Source organism: Siphateles boraxobius, unplaced genomic scaffold (assembly GCF_051911475.1).
Source record: "Siphateles boraxobius isolate OS27281-9 unplaced genomic scaffold, OSU_SipBor_1 130, whole genome shotgun sequence".
NCBI lineage: Eukaryota > Metazoa > Chordata > Actinopteri > Cypriniformes > Leuciscidae > Siphateles > Siphateles boraxobius.
In genome coordinates this window covers 40,977,501-40,992,196 of record NW_027508734.1, presented here as the reverse complement: position 1 = coordinate 40,992,196, position 14,696 = coordinate 40,977,501, and the positions used below count along the sequence as shown (strand labels likewise).

At 37.4% G+C, this 14,696-nt stretch overlaps 1 protein-coding gene across 2 annotated transcripts in view; it reads right to left on the bottom strand.

The window, feature by feature from the left end:
- The window catches only part of arap2 (ArfGAP with RhoGAP domain, ankyrin repeat and PH domain 2), a 126,551-nt gene that overhangs the window by 51,084 nt on the left and 60,771 nt on the right, over nucleotides 1-14,696 (bottom strand). For both annotated transcript variants that reach the window (XM_077229517.1, XM_077229518.1), the window contains 2 exons: nucleotides 8,202-8,308; nucleotides 1,582-1,781 (listed from right to left, as the gene is read on the bottom strand). In XM_077229517.1, the coding sequence (XP_077085632.1) occupies nucleotides 1,582-1,781; nucleotides 8,202-8,308 (307 nt within the window). The remainder of the gene's footprint in view (nucleotides 1-1,581; nucleotides 1,782-8,201; nucleotides 8,309-14,696) is intronic.

Genomic DNA, 14,696 nt, shown 5'->3' with positions numbered 1-14,696 from the left:
GCAAGAAGCAGTGGCATACTGTATAAATATGCGTGCGTATGTGGTACCTTACTATACTAAAAAAAAAAGTGCAAAAAAATGCTATGAAGAGCATTTAGTCTGTGCCTGTAAAGTACAACTAAGGGGCAAATATAAATATTTAAGTAATTTTCTATGATGTAACACTATTTCCTAGTGACCTTTGGGGCAAGTTTACAGTGACAAGCAATTTGTATGCTCACAACCAGTGAGAATATATTTAATATTTACTGTCCAGTTAAAATTAGGGCTGTCACTTTTGTGAAAAAATCCTGTTCGATTTTTGAGACATATGTGTTCATTGAATCGATTGTAAAATCGATTTTTCCATGTCTAACGACGTTTCCATTTTCAACACCAAATATTGGCAAATCCACGGACAACTAACAGGCATTAGGACGAACGTAAAGAGGGCGCTTGAGACGCGCACAAGTCAGCAATATTTCTGATGATTTATTGGCGTGAAGTTTTTTGCACAATGACAAACAGGAGTGCAGCATTCAAGGATTGAAATTAACACCCGCCAAATTCGGATAAAATGAACCTTGGCGGGTAACGCTGTCATATCACGAGCCAATTTGGCAGGTTTCTATGTTTACCCACTTTGCTGGGGAAGTTCGTGTAAGCCAAATCTGCGTGGATTTAGCGCAAATACGCAACTCGTGAGTCCTCGTGATATATTAAATACAGCGTATTGCGCAGAATCTCCGCATTTCTGGCTTGCTTGAACACACACGTCACTAAGCAACAAATAACGGCGCCCTTTTTCACTTGCACTGAAGTAATAGCGAATATTAAAAAGCATTTGGTTAACAGAAAAGACATTGTTATTTTCCAACATCCTACATGTTCTGTGTACTGTATTGATCTGTCTATCTAAAAAACATTTTTGGTTAAAAAAAAAAGGCAGTTAAAATCGATTCTCTATTTTCGTTTTCGAAACTTGTGTTGGTTGGTCCGATCGATTGTGCAATCGATTTTCGAACGTAAAGTGACAGCCCTAGTTAAAATAGAGTAAATATTGTGAAATACTACTACAATTTAAAATAACATAACTCTTCTTTTTTAATATATTATAAAATGTAATTTATTCCTGTTATCAAATTTTCAGCATCATTACTCCAGTCTTCAGTGTCACATGATCCTTCAGAAATCATTCTAATATGCTGATTGGCGCTCAATAATTTTGTTTTTTTTGGGAACTGTGAATAGAAATGTAAAAAAAAAAATCATTTAAATTTGAAGCAATTTGGTAACTATTACAACGTCTTTACTGTTCAATTTAGTGTCTTGGCTAAATAAAACGATTAATTTATTTGCTAAAAAAATTTGCATTTGAATGGTAGTGTATATGGAGTGAAATTTTGGACCAATGAGATTTTCACAGTGGGTGGAACTACACTGTTCAATACTGTCGAAACAGAAACCAAGTGACATTTCACTGCTTGATGCTTTAGGACACTGTGCGTGTGTGTGGGGGGGGTTAATGCATTGTGTGTTTCATGTTCCATTGTTCTTGTGTTTGTTCTTGATCTTTTCTTTGTGTTCATAATTGCTTCTCACCAGCACAATTCTTGCAGATGACCACACACAGGTTGATGGAGGCCCATTCCGGGTCAGGGGCCTGACAATCGGCACACTTCCTGTTGGACTTGTTGAACCAAACCTTCTCCAGCACCTCGTAATTGCACAACGTTTCTACGATGGACTCCTGAAATGCCTCTATCCATTCCTCTCGCTCACGCTCCGACTCCACTGTGAAACTGACACAAATGATACAGAATTCTCACATATACTTTATCAGGTTGAGTACACATTCAGGATTACAGTACATGATTTAAAGGTGCAATGTGTGATTTGGATGGGGCTTACATGCGCTTCATGAAGCACACACGCACATTTGCGCACACACACATAAGGTCGCTCTCTCCCTCTCTGCCGTGCGCGCGCTACACTGTTTGGAGCATCAGGGGGCCGCTATCAATATGCGGGAGACTCATGGAACTTCCGGAAGACTTGGGATATCTGTTAACGCTTACCTCTGTCCAATCATCTTTGAAAACTCTATTCTCTTCATCAACTTTTCTTTTCCTGGACAATGACATCCTCCACACCCATTCAAACGCTTACTGCGGTGAAGTGTCGCATTGCGCAAGATTGCGTCAAAAGTCATACGCTCACTGGATGTCATGGCAACTAAATCACGGAGGAAAACTTTATCTGGCCTTCGTTTTAATTTCGGACCATCTCAAAAAATAAACAAATGATTTTAACATGCGTTTATCAAAGTAGGAAATCCACACTTTTAATCCCTTAAACACAATTAGTGCTCTTGAAATACGAAATGGAGGCGGGTCCGGATTGAATTCCCTACGGGTCCGGATCCGGACCGGAGTCCGGACTTTAAGAAGTACTGTTCTAAGGTAATAAAAACATTACGGTTTATTAAGTAAGTTCTTTACAGAACACAGAATAGTTATGGATGTTATATTGCATTTCTGTTAATAGATACTCGAAATCTTTACACATTGCACCTTTAATGTCCCCCTGTGGTGAAAATCAAGTTTTTAATGTTCTTTATATGTCTATGTGGTGTTTTTAATATGCTTTAAGACAAGCCATGTGCAAATTCATGCTGAGTATTTTCTCCTTAAAACTGCAGTTTACCAAAGACCGTCTCAAAAACGCTGCTTGAAGTCACCACTGTTCTCTATGTCACAAATATGTTGTAACCAATCCTGTCAATTTGTGGGCGGGGAAGCAGGGGAGTCTCAAGAGAACCCAAGTTATCCTGGTATATTTTCCTATTAGTTCGAAAAATCGGGTACATTTAGCAATATAGCGGGTGAATTATGTGTATAATGTATATTACAATGTTATGATTAACTATATGACTTTTTCCAATGATGTTCTAAGTTTTTCAAAGCGATTCTAAAAATACTGATTTTAAGAAGGCAGCTGTCTCACTCTGAGATGGTGAATGGGAACATAGTTTGTGTAACATTAGCAACACAGTATTAGCTGTTTGATAGCATAGTCAAGCCAAGTGATAGTCATATCAATTACCATTATGTGTCCAACGAAGAAAGCAATACATAAAAACAAGTTACCATTCTGATACACTCTTCTACTTATTCTGAATCAGTTTCTGGTTTTAACACATATGGTTGAATCAAACCAGTATTTCCACTTGCCATCATGTACCGTTTACTACAGTAAAGTTAACCGAGTGGATCAGGTATTCTGAGCTGGTGTGAGTGACTGGAGGCAGGGACTAATATGCATATTCACGGATCCGCATATACTTACATTCAAGGTATTTTAAGGCATGAAGAAATTATTGACTACATGAGGACTTTAAAAATGCATACAGTATATGGCTACATTCACACTGCAGGCAAAAGTGGGCCAAATCAAATTTTCGTGAATCAGCTCAGATTTTTTATAACAATTTGAACAGCACAAACCACATGAAATCTGATCGTTTCGATTCTGAAGTGATCCTAAATTAGGCTACGTTCACACAGCGAGCCTCAATTACGAATTTATTGCTCAGATCAGAATTTTCTTTGTATAGCTGTTCACATTGTTTTTTTAAATGGGCCCAATATCAGATTCCAGTGTGAACAGATCATGGTCCTGGACAGACCCGTATGCGCAAAAGAACAATAAAAAGACTTCACACAGCACGCTGTCATACGGAAGCAAACACGGAGGACATTAAAGTAAGTGATTACGCGTTTATTTATAGTGTGATCTGCAAGGCAATTTAAAAAACAAAGACAAGGATGCAACAAAAAGAAAGAGTTTTTAAACATATGATACAAGCCCTCATGTTTTGCTTGTATATAGAGCTGTCATTGTAATACTTATGAGTTCTGACACATCACTGTCCTTCTACTGACGACCCTTTGCAACTGCCTTGATAACGTTGGGTGTGTAAAACCTTTAAAGTGACTCCCATGAGCGTAGAAATGTGACAAACGTTGCTCTAGAGTGACGTAAAAGTTGCAAGGAATTCTGATATGACTGTTCAGACTGAGGTCACATTGCAAAACACCTGACCTGTATCGGATTCAGTACAACATATGGTAGTTGCACAAATTGGAATTGAAAAGATCGGATTCCATTTGGTTTGTGTGCTATACACATTGTCATGAAACAGATCTGAGTCACAAAAAAAATCAGATTTGGGCCACATTTACCTGCAGTCTGAACATAGCCTCAGATACCGGTCAGGATGTTTTGCAATGCAACCTCAGTCGGAACAATCATACCGGATTTTTAAAAAAAAAATGGTTTTAACATCATTCCAAATATTCTACATAAAAATATTCTACACAGATTTTGAATCAGGTTCAGTTGGTCAAACAAATTTGCTGCGTTGACCAACAGAAAGCTGCTTGGTTTGAAAGTGACTTCAATTTGAGCAGTGCTTCATGCATTGCTACACTATTGACAAAGAGACTATTGAGCTTTTGTTCATGGACATTAAAGGTACAGCAACATGTATGACTGATTTTCTTCTGTGGAACACAAGAGGAGAAATGCTAAAGACTATTGCTCTTGGCCACTCTTTTGAATGGAGACTAAAGCTTTTTATAAAAGTATCAATAAAAATCAAACTTCATTAATCAAACTGGTCCAGTTCTGCAATGTTTACATCTCACTGAAGAGAATCATGACTTCAGAAGAGTTGGATTAAAGTTATATAGGTCATTTAAATAGACCATTTATAAGCTTGAAAGCTTCAGTCCCCATTCAATGTGATTGCATGAAAAAGCGAGATTAGCACATTTCTCAGAATTTCTTCTTTTTTGTTCCACAGAAGCAAGAAAGACCTAAAGGTTTGGATGAGTAAATTAATGATATAATCCACATTGCTGTGTAAACTAGGCCTATACTTTTAATCTGGTATTGTCAAATTTTATTTAAAAAAAAAACAACAAAAAAACTAGACACAAATCCAAAGTTATACTAGTTAAATTTCTTCCTGCCTTAAAATCCAACTCAGGTCAAGTAGTAGACAAATAACAATGGCGAACACCCCTTTTTAAACGTTCATTATTGCATTATGATTGGCAGTGATGAGACAGTGCAGCCTAATTGTAAAAACCAGTAATAGCTCTGAATCTGCTTTCCATTTCCATTATGACCCCCTCTGCACCCATTATTTTAAATGAGCACAGAGACCTTGATATGTCATTTCTGAGAAAAAATTCCAATTATTTTGCCAACAACTAATACTAAATAGTCAGCCAGCCTCACATCGTTCAACGTTTAGAACGCAACTACAAACAGATCAATACCCTGTCCTGTCCACAAAAACAAAGATAAAAGATAAAGAGCAAAAATCTTTAACAGTGCGCACCAGCCAAAGAAAGAGAGCGATGGCTTTTCATTGGTTGTTGTGTCTTTTTTCTAAGCCAGGGAACTGCATCAGCCATAAAAGGATCATTAAAAAACAAACACGAAAACATCTCATCGATTAGGCCTCCGCAAATGGCTGCTTTGTTGGAAACATCAGCTTGCGTGGGGTCACAGGTGAGCGATGCCTGTACTGTACAGCTGTTATAACAGAGCTGATGTTTATAAAGAAAAAAAAGAACAAGAGAGGAAGAAAAAACAGATCAATAATGAGTGTGCTTCAGATGGATAGTATCAGAGCGGCAAGACAGCAATAATGAGAGAATGGCTGCTAGAAAATAACACAGCAGGCAACAAATTTAAAAAAAAAAGTATACTAAAAAGGCTCAAAAAGGAGAAATCGACGGAGTTTCCTCTGCCTTTAATAAATCTCACACTGTCCACCTATGCAAGCACTCAATTCCATTATACACAGGCAAAAAAGTTTCAACGGTTTGACACTAATCTTTTCGCGAACTTAATCCAACGGTTTTATCCATATTTTATTTTGGTTGGTGCAATCACTAATACTAAGATGTAAGAGTGTTCTAATGAATCAAGGCAAAAGTTTCACCTCTCATGGAATTTATTTACAAACTAGATATTGGGAGAAGACATGTTAGAGAACTATAATAGTAATTACTAATTACAAAAGGTTTCTGTGGGTTTAGCTAAAACAATTCAGGAACAAAACAATACAGTTCCAGATCCAGTTGTGAGGATTTTCTATTTTCTATAAGGTACAAATGTATTTTCATCTTTGTTTTTCTGATAAGATTAATATGATAAATAAGCATTAGATATTTCTCACTTAAAAAAATGAATGTGATTAAATATTCTAACAGTAAATTAAAGTTGGCATGAAACGGAAGTTGTGATAAGTCTCTTTTCTTACCTATTGTGACATTTATCCAAGTGAAAAAGCTTCTTTCAAAGAAGGGTGGGACTTGATTTTGTCCATCAAGAATTGATTAGATCACTGGATCGGTGTGGTTTGCTATAGAGTGCATTAGTGCCCATCCCCTTTTTTAGCAACGTTGATTCCAGAAGTATTTTTCCATTCACTTCTCCCATAGGTATTTTTTTTAAAAATAGTCTAAAAAAGAAACCAAGCCAACCCGCTACAAGGTGAATCATAACATTACAAACTTTGATTTGAAGCCAAACTTATTTTTTTAAATCAGACAAATGTAAAAAGCTTCAAGACGGTGTACTTAACGGCTTTAGTGAGAGGAAACAACTACAAATATGAAACTACTAATTCCAAAAAATTGATTATATATAAAAAATATATTTTAAATGTATTGCAAAAACACACATACATAAGTATTTTGAGAGCGAAGGGAAGCAAACTCGATTACGTTATTTGAGGTGTTTCATGGGAGTGGGCGAGTGAGCTAGTGAGCTCTTCGCATTTAGCCAGTTTCGACTCTTAATGGTGGAATATTTTGTACAGCATAATGGTAATGTTTTGGGGGTTTTTTAACACAAAAAAACAAGTTAAAATAATGTGGGCTGATTGCTTCAACAGAAGCAAATATCATTAACAACCTCGTAGCTCATAGTAGGCCAAAAAAAGCAGTTAACTGCCAAAAAAGAGCATGTGTTAAACAAGATGCTAATTTGTGCTGCTCTTGGTAGTGTTGGTCATTATGGAAATGATCCGCTGCATCGGTGTTCATTAATTTGCTCGTCGTCAGTAGATCACATGCAGAACTTTCCTCTCCCATCAGCGCTTTTATGGAACTGCACTCTCTCTCTAATTTGCCCTGTTTAGTAAATCTGTCCCTTAATATTCTTTCTATGTTGTTTGAGGACTCTTCGGTATGTTATTGAATTTAGGATTGAAGGATGCCCAATCTAAGGTAATGTAGAGATGGTGAGAGTTTCGTCCAAGAGTAAACTGCCTGACTCTGGACTATGGGGACTCAAAACATCCTTTCATAATTCCTCCAAGACTTATGTGCTTCAACAACTCTTTTTCTAGGTTTCACTGAAATCTCATTTGATCCACCCTGGATCACAAATAGTTGTGAAGAGCAGATCAACACAAGTTTTTAAATTGTACGATAAATCAATCCCACACTTAAACAGTTGGTACAACATGACTATGCTTTAAACAATAGTGAGTTGCCTTGATGTATAATGACTACATGGGCAACTCTGTTAACGCTCATTCAAAAATAGCTATACTCATCAAAACACGCTCAAGAGACTCAACTAATGTTCTTGGTTGATTCCAACATCATCTGACATGAACATTGCTATGTGAATGTCTCAATATAAAAAAAGAAATAAAAAAACAACATTGATATGCACAAAATTGAAACACAAGTGTATGATACAGCACATGCAACTATGCAATGTTTTTGTGTAATTTCTCTAAGAGTTTATTTTCCAAATAACCACTCTGCAAGTTATGAATGAATATGAAATATGAAAAGATTATGTAATCAGAAACTGTTTTAGAAATTAAGACCATCTTTGAACTCATAATCTGAAGGCATTTGTATAAATAAATTTATATTTACAATAAGGACACTTAATCCTCCAAGTCTAGCCTTGAGTGAACCTTTGATGTGTGTGTTTTTTGTTTGTTTTTTTAGCATAAAGTGATGTTAAGGAAGTCCAGGTAGAGGCTTAACTCTGTTTGAAGGTGATCTGCAATCTGTTTAAAAACATCTACTGTTCAATTTATGCTAATATTTTATTTTGATAAGATATTTTCTTACTCTTAGCCTTATGCTAATACAGTTTATAATAACTTCGTAGTTTACCAGAAGGATTTGAAAGGTGTAGTGATCTCAAATCCTTTCCTCTCAACCGGTTTCACACACGCAGCCGTCAGGTCCACTGCAGTGATGGCCAGCCCTGCATTAAAATCCTGTGAACAACCAGCGGAATATCAAAATAAGATCTTTATAAAACACTACATTTTTCATATTCACATATATCATCAGGAACAAAAATAAAGAAATTAACATAGAAGTGCAAATGAAGCAGATAAGTCACTGCATATGAACAATCCAACATATTCACGGGCTTAAGCCAACTATAAAATGCAAGGAAACTGTTGTGTGAGAAGGGTCAAGGAGAGCACAGAACAGACACAGAGCTCACTGGAGGGTGAATACCTGATTCATTGATCAGCGTCTGAATGAATGACAAAGTTTATTTCACACAAGAACAAGCAGTAAATATACAACAAACTTTATTCACAGACTTTACCGAATACTTCAAGGACAACAGCAGTATAAAGACCTCAAGGGGACAAGAAGAAAGGAGATGACAACAGTATAAGGCAACTGCATCGACCCTCACAAGACATTACTTGTACAAGAGTGAAGTGTGGGTAGCCATTTTTATTTGATTTGATTTGATTTGATTTCTTCAGTCCACTTATTGTTTATTATTTAAGTCCTGGGCCACTTCAAGACGACCAAAACAAAAAAAAAACTTATTTAATTTTGTACGATTTAAGGCTCAATTACACCAAGATGATAATGATAGCAATAATGCTAAAGATATAGTTCTAAAAATTCTAATTCTAATTATTCTGATTCTAATGATAAAATAAAGTCCACATCACAACTATAATGATAATGGCACAGAGAAACAATATCGTTGGAATCACTTTCAGAGCAATTTTTTCCAGCTGATGAATGATAAAAACATTGACAGTCAATCAGCCTATCAGAATCCATCCTGCTTTAAAGAGCTCAACCATTAAAAGCAGCAGACGACAAACCTGCAGCGAGCACAGAGCGTTAACGTTTGTTGATGTGGATGCTAATATAGTTATCATTAGTTATCTTTATCGTTATCGCTCTTGGTGTGATCGGGACTTAAGACATGTTAGTGTAGTTTTCTTTGGGGTTTTTGCAGGGGACCATTGGACCATTTTAAGTGAACCAAGCCAAAATTGCACACAGCAAATTGACAGCTGAGTGGAAGAGATCAGCATTTAGGATTTTGATAATCACTTATTTTGTGTTTTGAGTGTCATGAATGCCAGTTGATGACAATTTTCACTATAAAGCAAATGATCTGTGAAAGGTGAACTCGATTGGACTCCCCAAATGAAGTCGTTAATATGTGATTCCACAGCATTTAAAATACATAAATTTTAACTCACAAAAATTATGCAAATTGATCATCAAAGGGATGATGATCAAAGAGATTTTTTAGAAGTTGCTTTCAATCTTCCACCTGGCTAAAGAATCTGAGGGGGTTCAACAGGATGATTTTTTTTTTCAAAGTAAAGACCCGTTCACACCAAGAAAAATAACTATATTAGTGTCCACAATACCTAAATTAAGTTGATGGATTCTGATTGACTGTCAATGTTTTCATGATTGATCAGTTTGAAAAAAATAAATAATTGAAAGTGATCACATTGACATCGTTGGTGTGGATTTAAAACGTTATGGTTATAGTTCTCGTCCTTGGTGGCCTTAAGAATTGAGAATTTCTGAAATATGTCTTAGAAATGAATGAGCTTCTGACTGCATCATGAGTTGAGTCATCTCACATGTAATTAAAAGGGAAAACTCCCTCAGAGAGACTCAAAAGTAGTGACACATGCCTAATCTAGAAATAGAGGATCTGGTGTGAACAGGTATGAGTAAAGTTAGAGGTAAAGAGAAAGAGAGTAATACTTTGTAGGACAACTCGGAAGTTAGCGGCGCATGGGTTCCCTCGATCGAAAAGCTATGCATTTTCCCCATAGACTTTTGGAAAATCGCAAAAAAAAATATCTGTGTTCAACAAAGAGTTGTGACCCTTACACGTTTTGTCTATCAAGATAATCTTTACAAGTTAATCCGAAATTTATACATTTTGAAGCCTATATAAAGTTTAAAAAAACCACAAGCAGACACAATAAAGTTTAAAAAAACACAAGCAGGTTATAACTGGTGTGTTTTATGCCATAGATCAAAACGTGAAAATATTTAGAGGTTTTGTTAACCACAGACCTTATTTCAGGCGATTTAGCAAAAACCCATTCAAAAAACCCATAGACTCTAGGGCGAGGGAACCGGAAGTGCTAAACTGCTACCTCACTTCCCCGTTTTGGCTTACAAAGTGACGTCATAACTTCGGCACTCTATTACTGACACATTACTCATAATACACTGCAAGGTCTTTCTTTTCTGTTTACTTATTTTATACTTATTACTTATTTTTGACGTTTCTTGCTTTTTCTTGTCTGCAACATAAAAACAGCCCCCAGTCTTTTATTTCAGAACCCTAAGACTCTGTTATAAACCTAGTGAGATGCCTTGCTCATTTTTATAGTTTAGCATTTTAATAGTACATTTTGATTAAATTAAAATACTGAAAAAGTACTGATAAAATTGGTTAAGACACATTATGTTTATTTTGTATGAGACATTTCACTTTTGTCTATGTCGGATAGATTTTTTCCACTGAGCTCATTGTAACAGGATTGCCTTTTCTGTCAAGGATACATATGATGAGGTCTTAGAATTTGGCCAAAAGAAGGTTTCTAAAACTTTTCACAAATAGAGTGGATTGCATGTGGTTACAGGGGTTACATTGGCCAGAACAGAGTTTTATCACCCTAGATTCAAAAAAGAAAACAAATGATTGACAGTTTGTTGGTCAATCCATTATGCGTGTATGTGCTCCAATTTTTCTTTGTTCCAGTACATGCATTCTGAATGTTGTATGGCCCTGGTTTAAAAACAGCATAACAAAACGGAACAAAGAACAGGGTTCTTGAGATGTTATTGTCAAAGCTGAACTACTTTAAACTTGATTCGGTGCATTCAAATTGCAGCACTTGTGTCGAGAGCTGAATAGTTAAAACTCAAACAGCACGACTCAAAGTAATGACCAAAGATAAAACCAATTTTTTTTAAAAATGCTCAGACGCACGGAACATTGCCCGAGTGAACAGCTTCTTAATCTTTTTTTGTTAGTTAAAAAACTATTTTTAGGCCAGCTAGTAAAGCCACCTCAGTGCTTATAGCACAAATGATTTGTCAAATTTCAACTTTCATCCACTGTGTACTCTCCATTTCAGTAAAATGAAATAAGATTAAATGCAAATGACAGAGCCCTGACACTTTTGTCATTGACGGTTTTGTCATTGTAAGCGTGCAGTTCCGAGTTCGCTTGGACCATGCGCTCTTTCATCCGCGTGATACGTTGTATGTGCTGAGCATGGTGTTTAGATCCCGACCATTCTGTCTGGTTCGGTTTCGGTTAGGTGTTGGGGTTAAGGCATTCATGCTCCATGTTTTGTCTCTTGTTGTTAGTGCGCTCTCATCCTGTGTGTTTTGTAGAGCACATGCTTCATGTTTTCATTAGCCAGGAGTTCTTGAGTTGTCTTGTTCTGTGTAGAATATGGCTTGTATTTTTTATTGGTCGCATTTCATGTTGTCATGTTTAGTGTGGACACGCAGTCGGTTTTGTGTGGCTTGTGATTGTGTTCACTGGTCATGTGCTCTTATTTTTGTCATGTTTGGTGTGAGAATGTAACATCACATGCTGTCATCATGAAACTACGATGATTACGACATGGTGTGAATGTAGCATAAGACAATAGACAGGAGAGCACATGGTACATAGAAACGAACATTACAAGCCATGTGCTCTCTTGTCTATTGTCTTATGCTGCATTCACACCATGTCGTAATCATCGTAGTCTCATGATGACACGATGACAGCGTGATGTTACATTTGGAGATGTTCACGCCCTCGGACTGGGAATTATGCATTTCTATGGCACCACTATCAACTCCTAAATTAATCTGCAGCGATCAGGTAGTACAGTGGTCATGTGGTATAAGTAGGAGCTCTCAGACAATTCCATCTTACAAGCTGTAAGGTGTGTTCGACATCAGCTGCGGCTGCATGTAACTGATCAGCGAGAGTTACCGCGTACAGGCGGGGAGGAGCTGCAAACAGAGACGTGAAATCAGACACTTCCTGCTTCACATAGTGACGCTCGCGCTGCGTTTGAAAATGGTACTTTACCACAGCTAAAGTGAAATTAATGCATTATTTGTCAAATACAGAGACATTTTCATTCAATGCTTTATATACAGCGTCTGTTTGTACAAGAATAAAGTTCAGCATTAGCCTATACTATCAATGAAGTGGGGTCTACGTTTTTTTTATCAGTTTTATTTTGATAAACATGACACAATATAACATTACGACAGCATGAAAAAAGATGTTACTGTTATAAAAAAAACAGATTTGTGGACATTAGTAATACTGAAGGTGTGAGAATAAACACGAAACGCACGGGATTGTTGTCATGTGGTGGATTCGGCCAATCGTGGAACAGCTGTGTCGTCATCAGAGCTCGTGCAGCCGCTCTGGAGAAGCTACGCTGGCTGAGTCGTGCCGCTGCTCTCAAAACGCTCTTGCAGTATTTTGATGGCATACTGTACGTCACAGTCACGTGGTTTCGGCGCTGTCTCAAGTCGGACAAAATTTCTAACCGGCACGCACAGCTTCAAGTCAGCCGCTGATCAGTCTGCGCAGCGCCGCATGAAGTTGAACAAGCCTATCAATACGAGCTCTACGTGGATGGAAACGCAAGCTGAAATCACGTAATTACAATATGGCATGAATTCACCTTTAACCCCGCCCTTTTAGTTACCTGTTTATATTTGCTCCACCTGCGGTCTCTCATTAACCTTATTGTTGATAATTCCTATTTATTCTCCTTGCGTTTTTAGTCCTATGCCAGTTCATGTCAAATGTATCTATTGTGTCCTGCCATACCAGACTTGTCTTGTCCAGCCCTGCCTTGCCCATTGCCGGTCTCTTTTTCCCCTACGGGTTAGTTTTTTTTGTTTTTTTTTATTAAATAAAAAGCCCATTGTTCCCTGTATCTGCTTTCTCGCCTCATCCCTTCCTGAAACCTGACCAAATGAATGCATCTCTAATAAACATATAATGGCAAACCTTCTAAAACAAGCATAACAGAAAGTTGTAAACCCCTACGCTAACATACTTTTCAACAAAACATATTTTTGGTTTCACTTTATTTTGATGGTCCATTTAACACATTCTGTTAACTAAGTAATGTTGCACCTACATGTCAATTACCTTCCATGAGAATGTCCGTAGAGGTTTAGTAGACTGGTAGGGTTAGTGTTAGAATAAGTTGACGTACTTGAAAAGTTATACTTACAGTCAGTAGTATTGGGGGAGCATCACAATAAAGATTTAGCAGATTTTAAGCAGACAATCTACTAAAACTCTAATGGATGTTAGTTGACATGTTGTTAAAAAAAAGTTGGTTGTAGTTTACAGAATGTTCAAAGGGACATCAAAATAAAGTGTTACCATATTTTTGGACCACCGTATCATACATGCTCATCGGGAGCTCAGGCTGAAATTCTAGAATTTCCTCAGACATCTTCTAATTGTCCTTTTAAACTTTAAATGTTAGCCATCAGAGACCCCGCAAAGTGGCATTCCAGCACCAATGAGTTTCGTCTTTTTGTGTTCTGTGTTTTGGAGCAAATAGTTTAAGTAAGGAAATCAAAAATCGATGTAGCACTAAACTGTAGTGGTATCACGTGATTTGGGCTTGCCTGTTAGGTTGGCTTTCATTACCTTGGGGAAACATCATTCCCTGACCTCAGAGGAGAAAAGGGCAGCACACTTCATCCTCTCCAAGACGGGAAGGAGAGGAAAAAACCAGCGTCCTGGGCAGCTCGTTCATCTTGTTAAATTAAATACTCCACTTCACTGAACATGAACCGAGCTACCCACCACCGTACCTTTTTCCTCTCTCTCTCTCTCTCTCTCTCTCTCTCTCTCTCTCTCTCTCTCTCTCTCTCTCTCTCTCTCTGTCTCCTTCTCTCCATCTTGATGCTCCTTTGTGTTTTCTTCATCCCTCAACAGTCACTGCTCTCTTCACCTCCCTCTGTAATCCCTCCGTTCTTGTCTCTCTGCCCAGTTCCTCCTTCATTCCCTCTTTCCCTCACTCCTTTACTTTTGCCCCATGCCATCTTTTTCTCCAATCCCTCCCGTTTATCTCACCACTTGTCGGAGTGGTTGCCACAGAGGGGATTTAATGCAAAAACAATACAATCAATTTCCATTTTCACTGCTCTCTTTCTCTTTCCCCCTTCCGCATGCTAAATCGCCTGACAAAAAACAATTTCCTTGCAGAATGAAGACAAAGATGTTTGCTCGTGCTAATAAGCAAAATAATGAAAGACAAACAGAGATGATAAAGTGTGTGTGCCGCCTATTCACACAGAACAACCTTCTCTGCT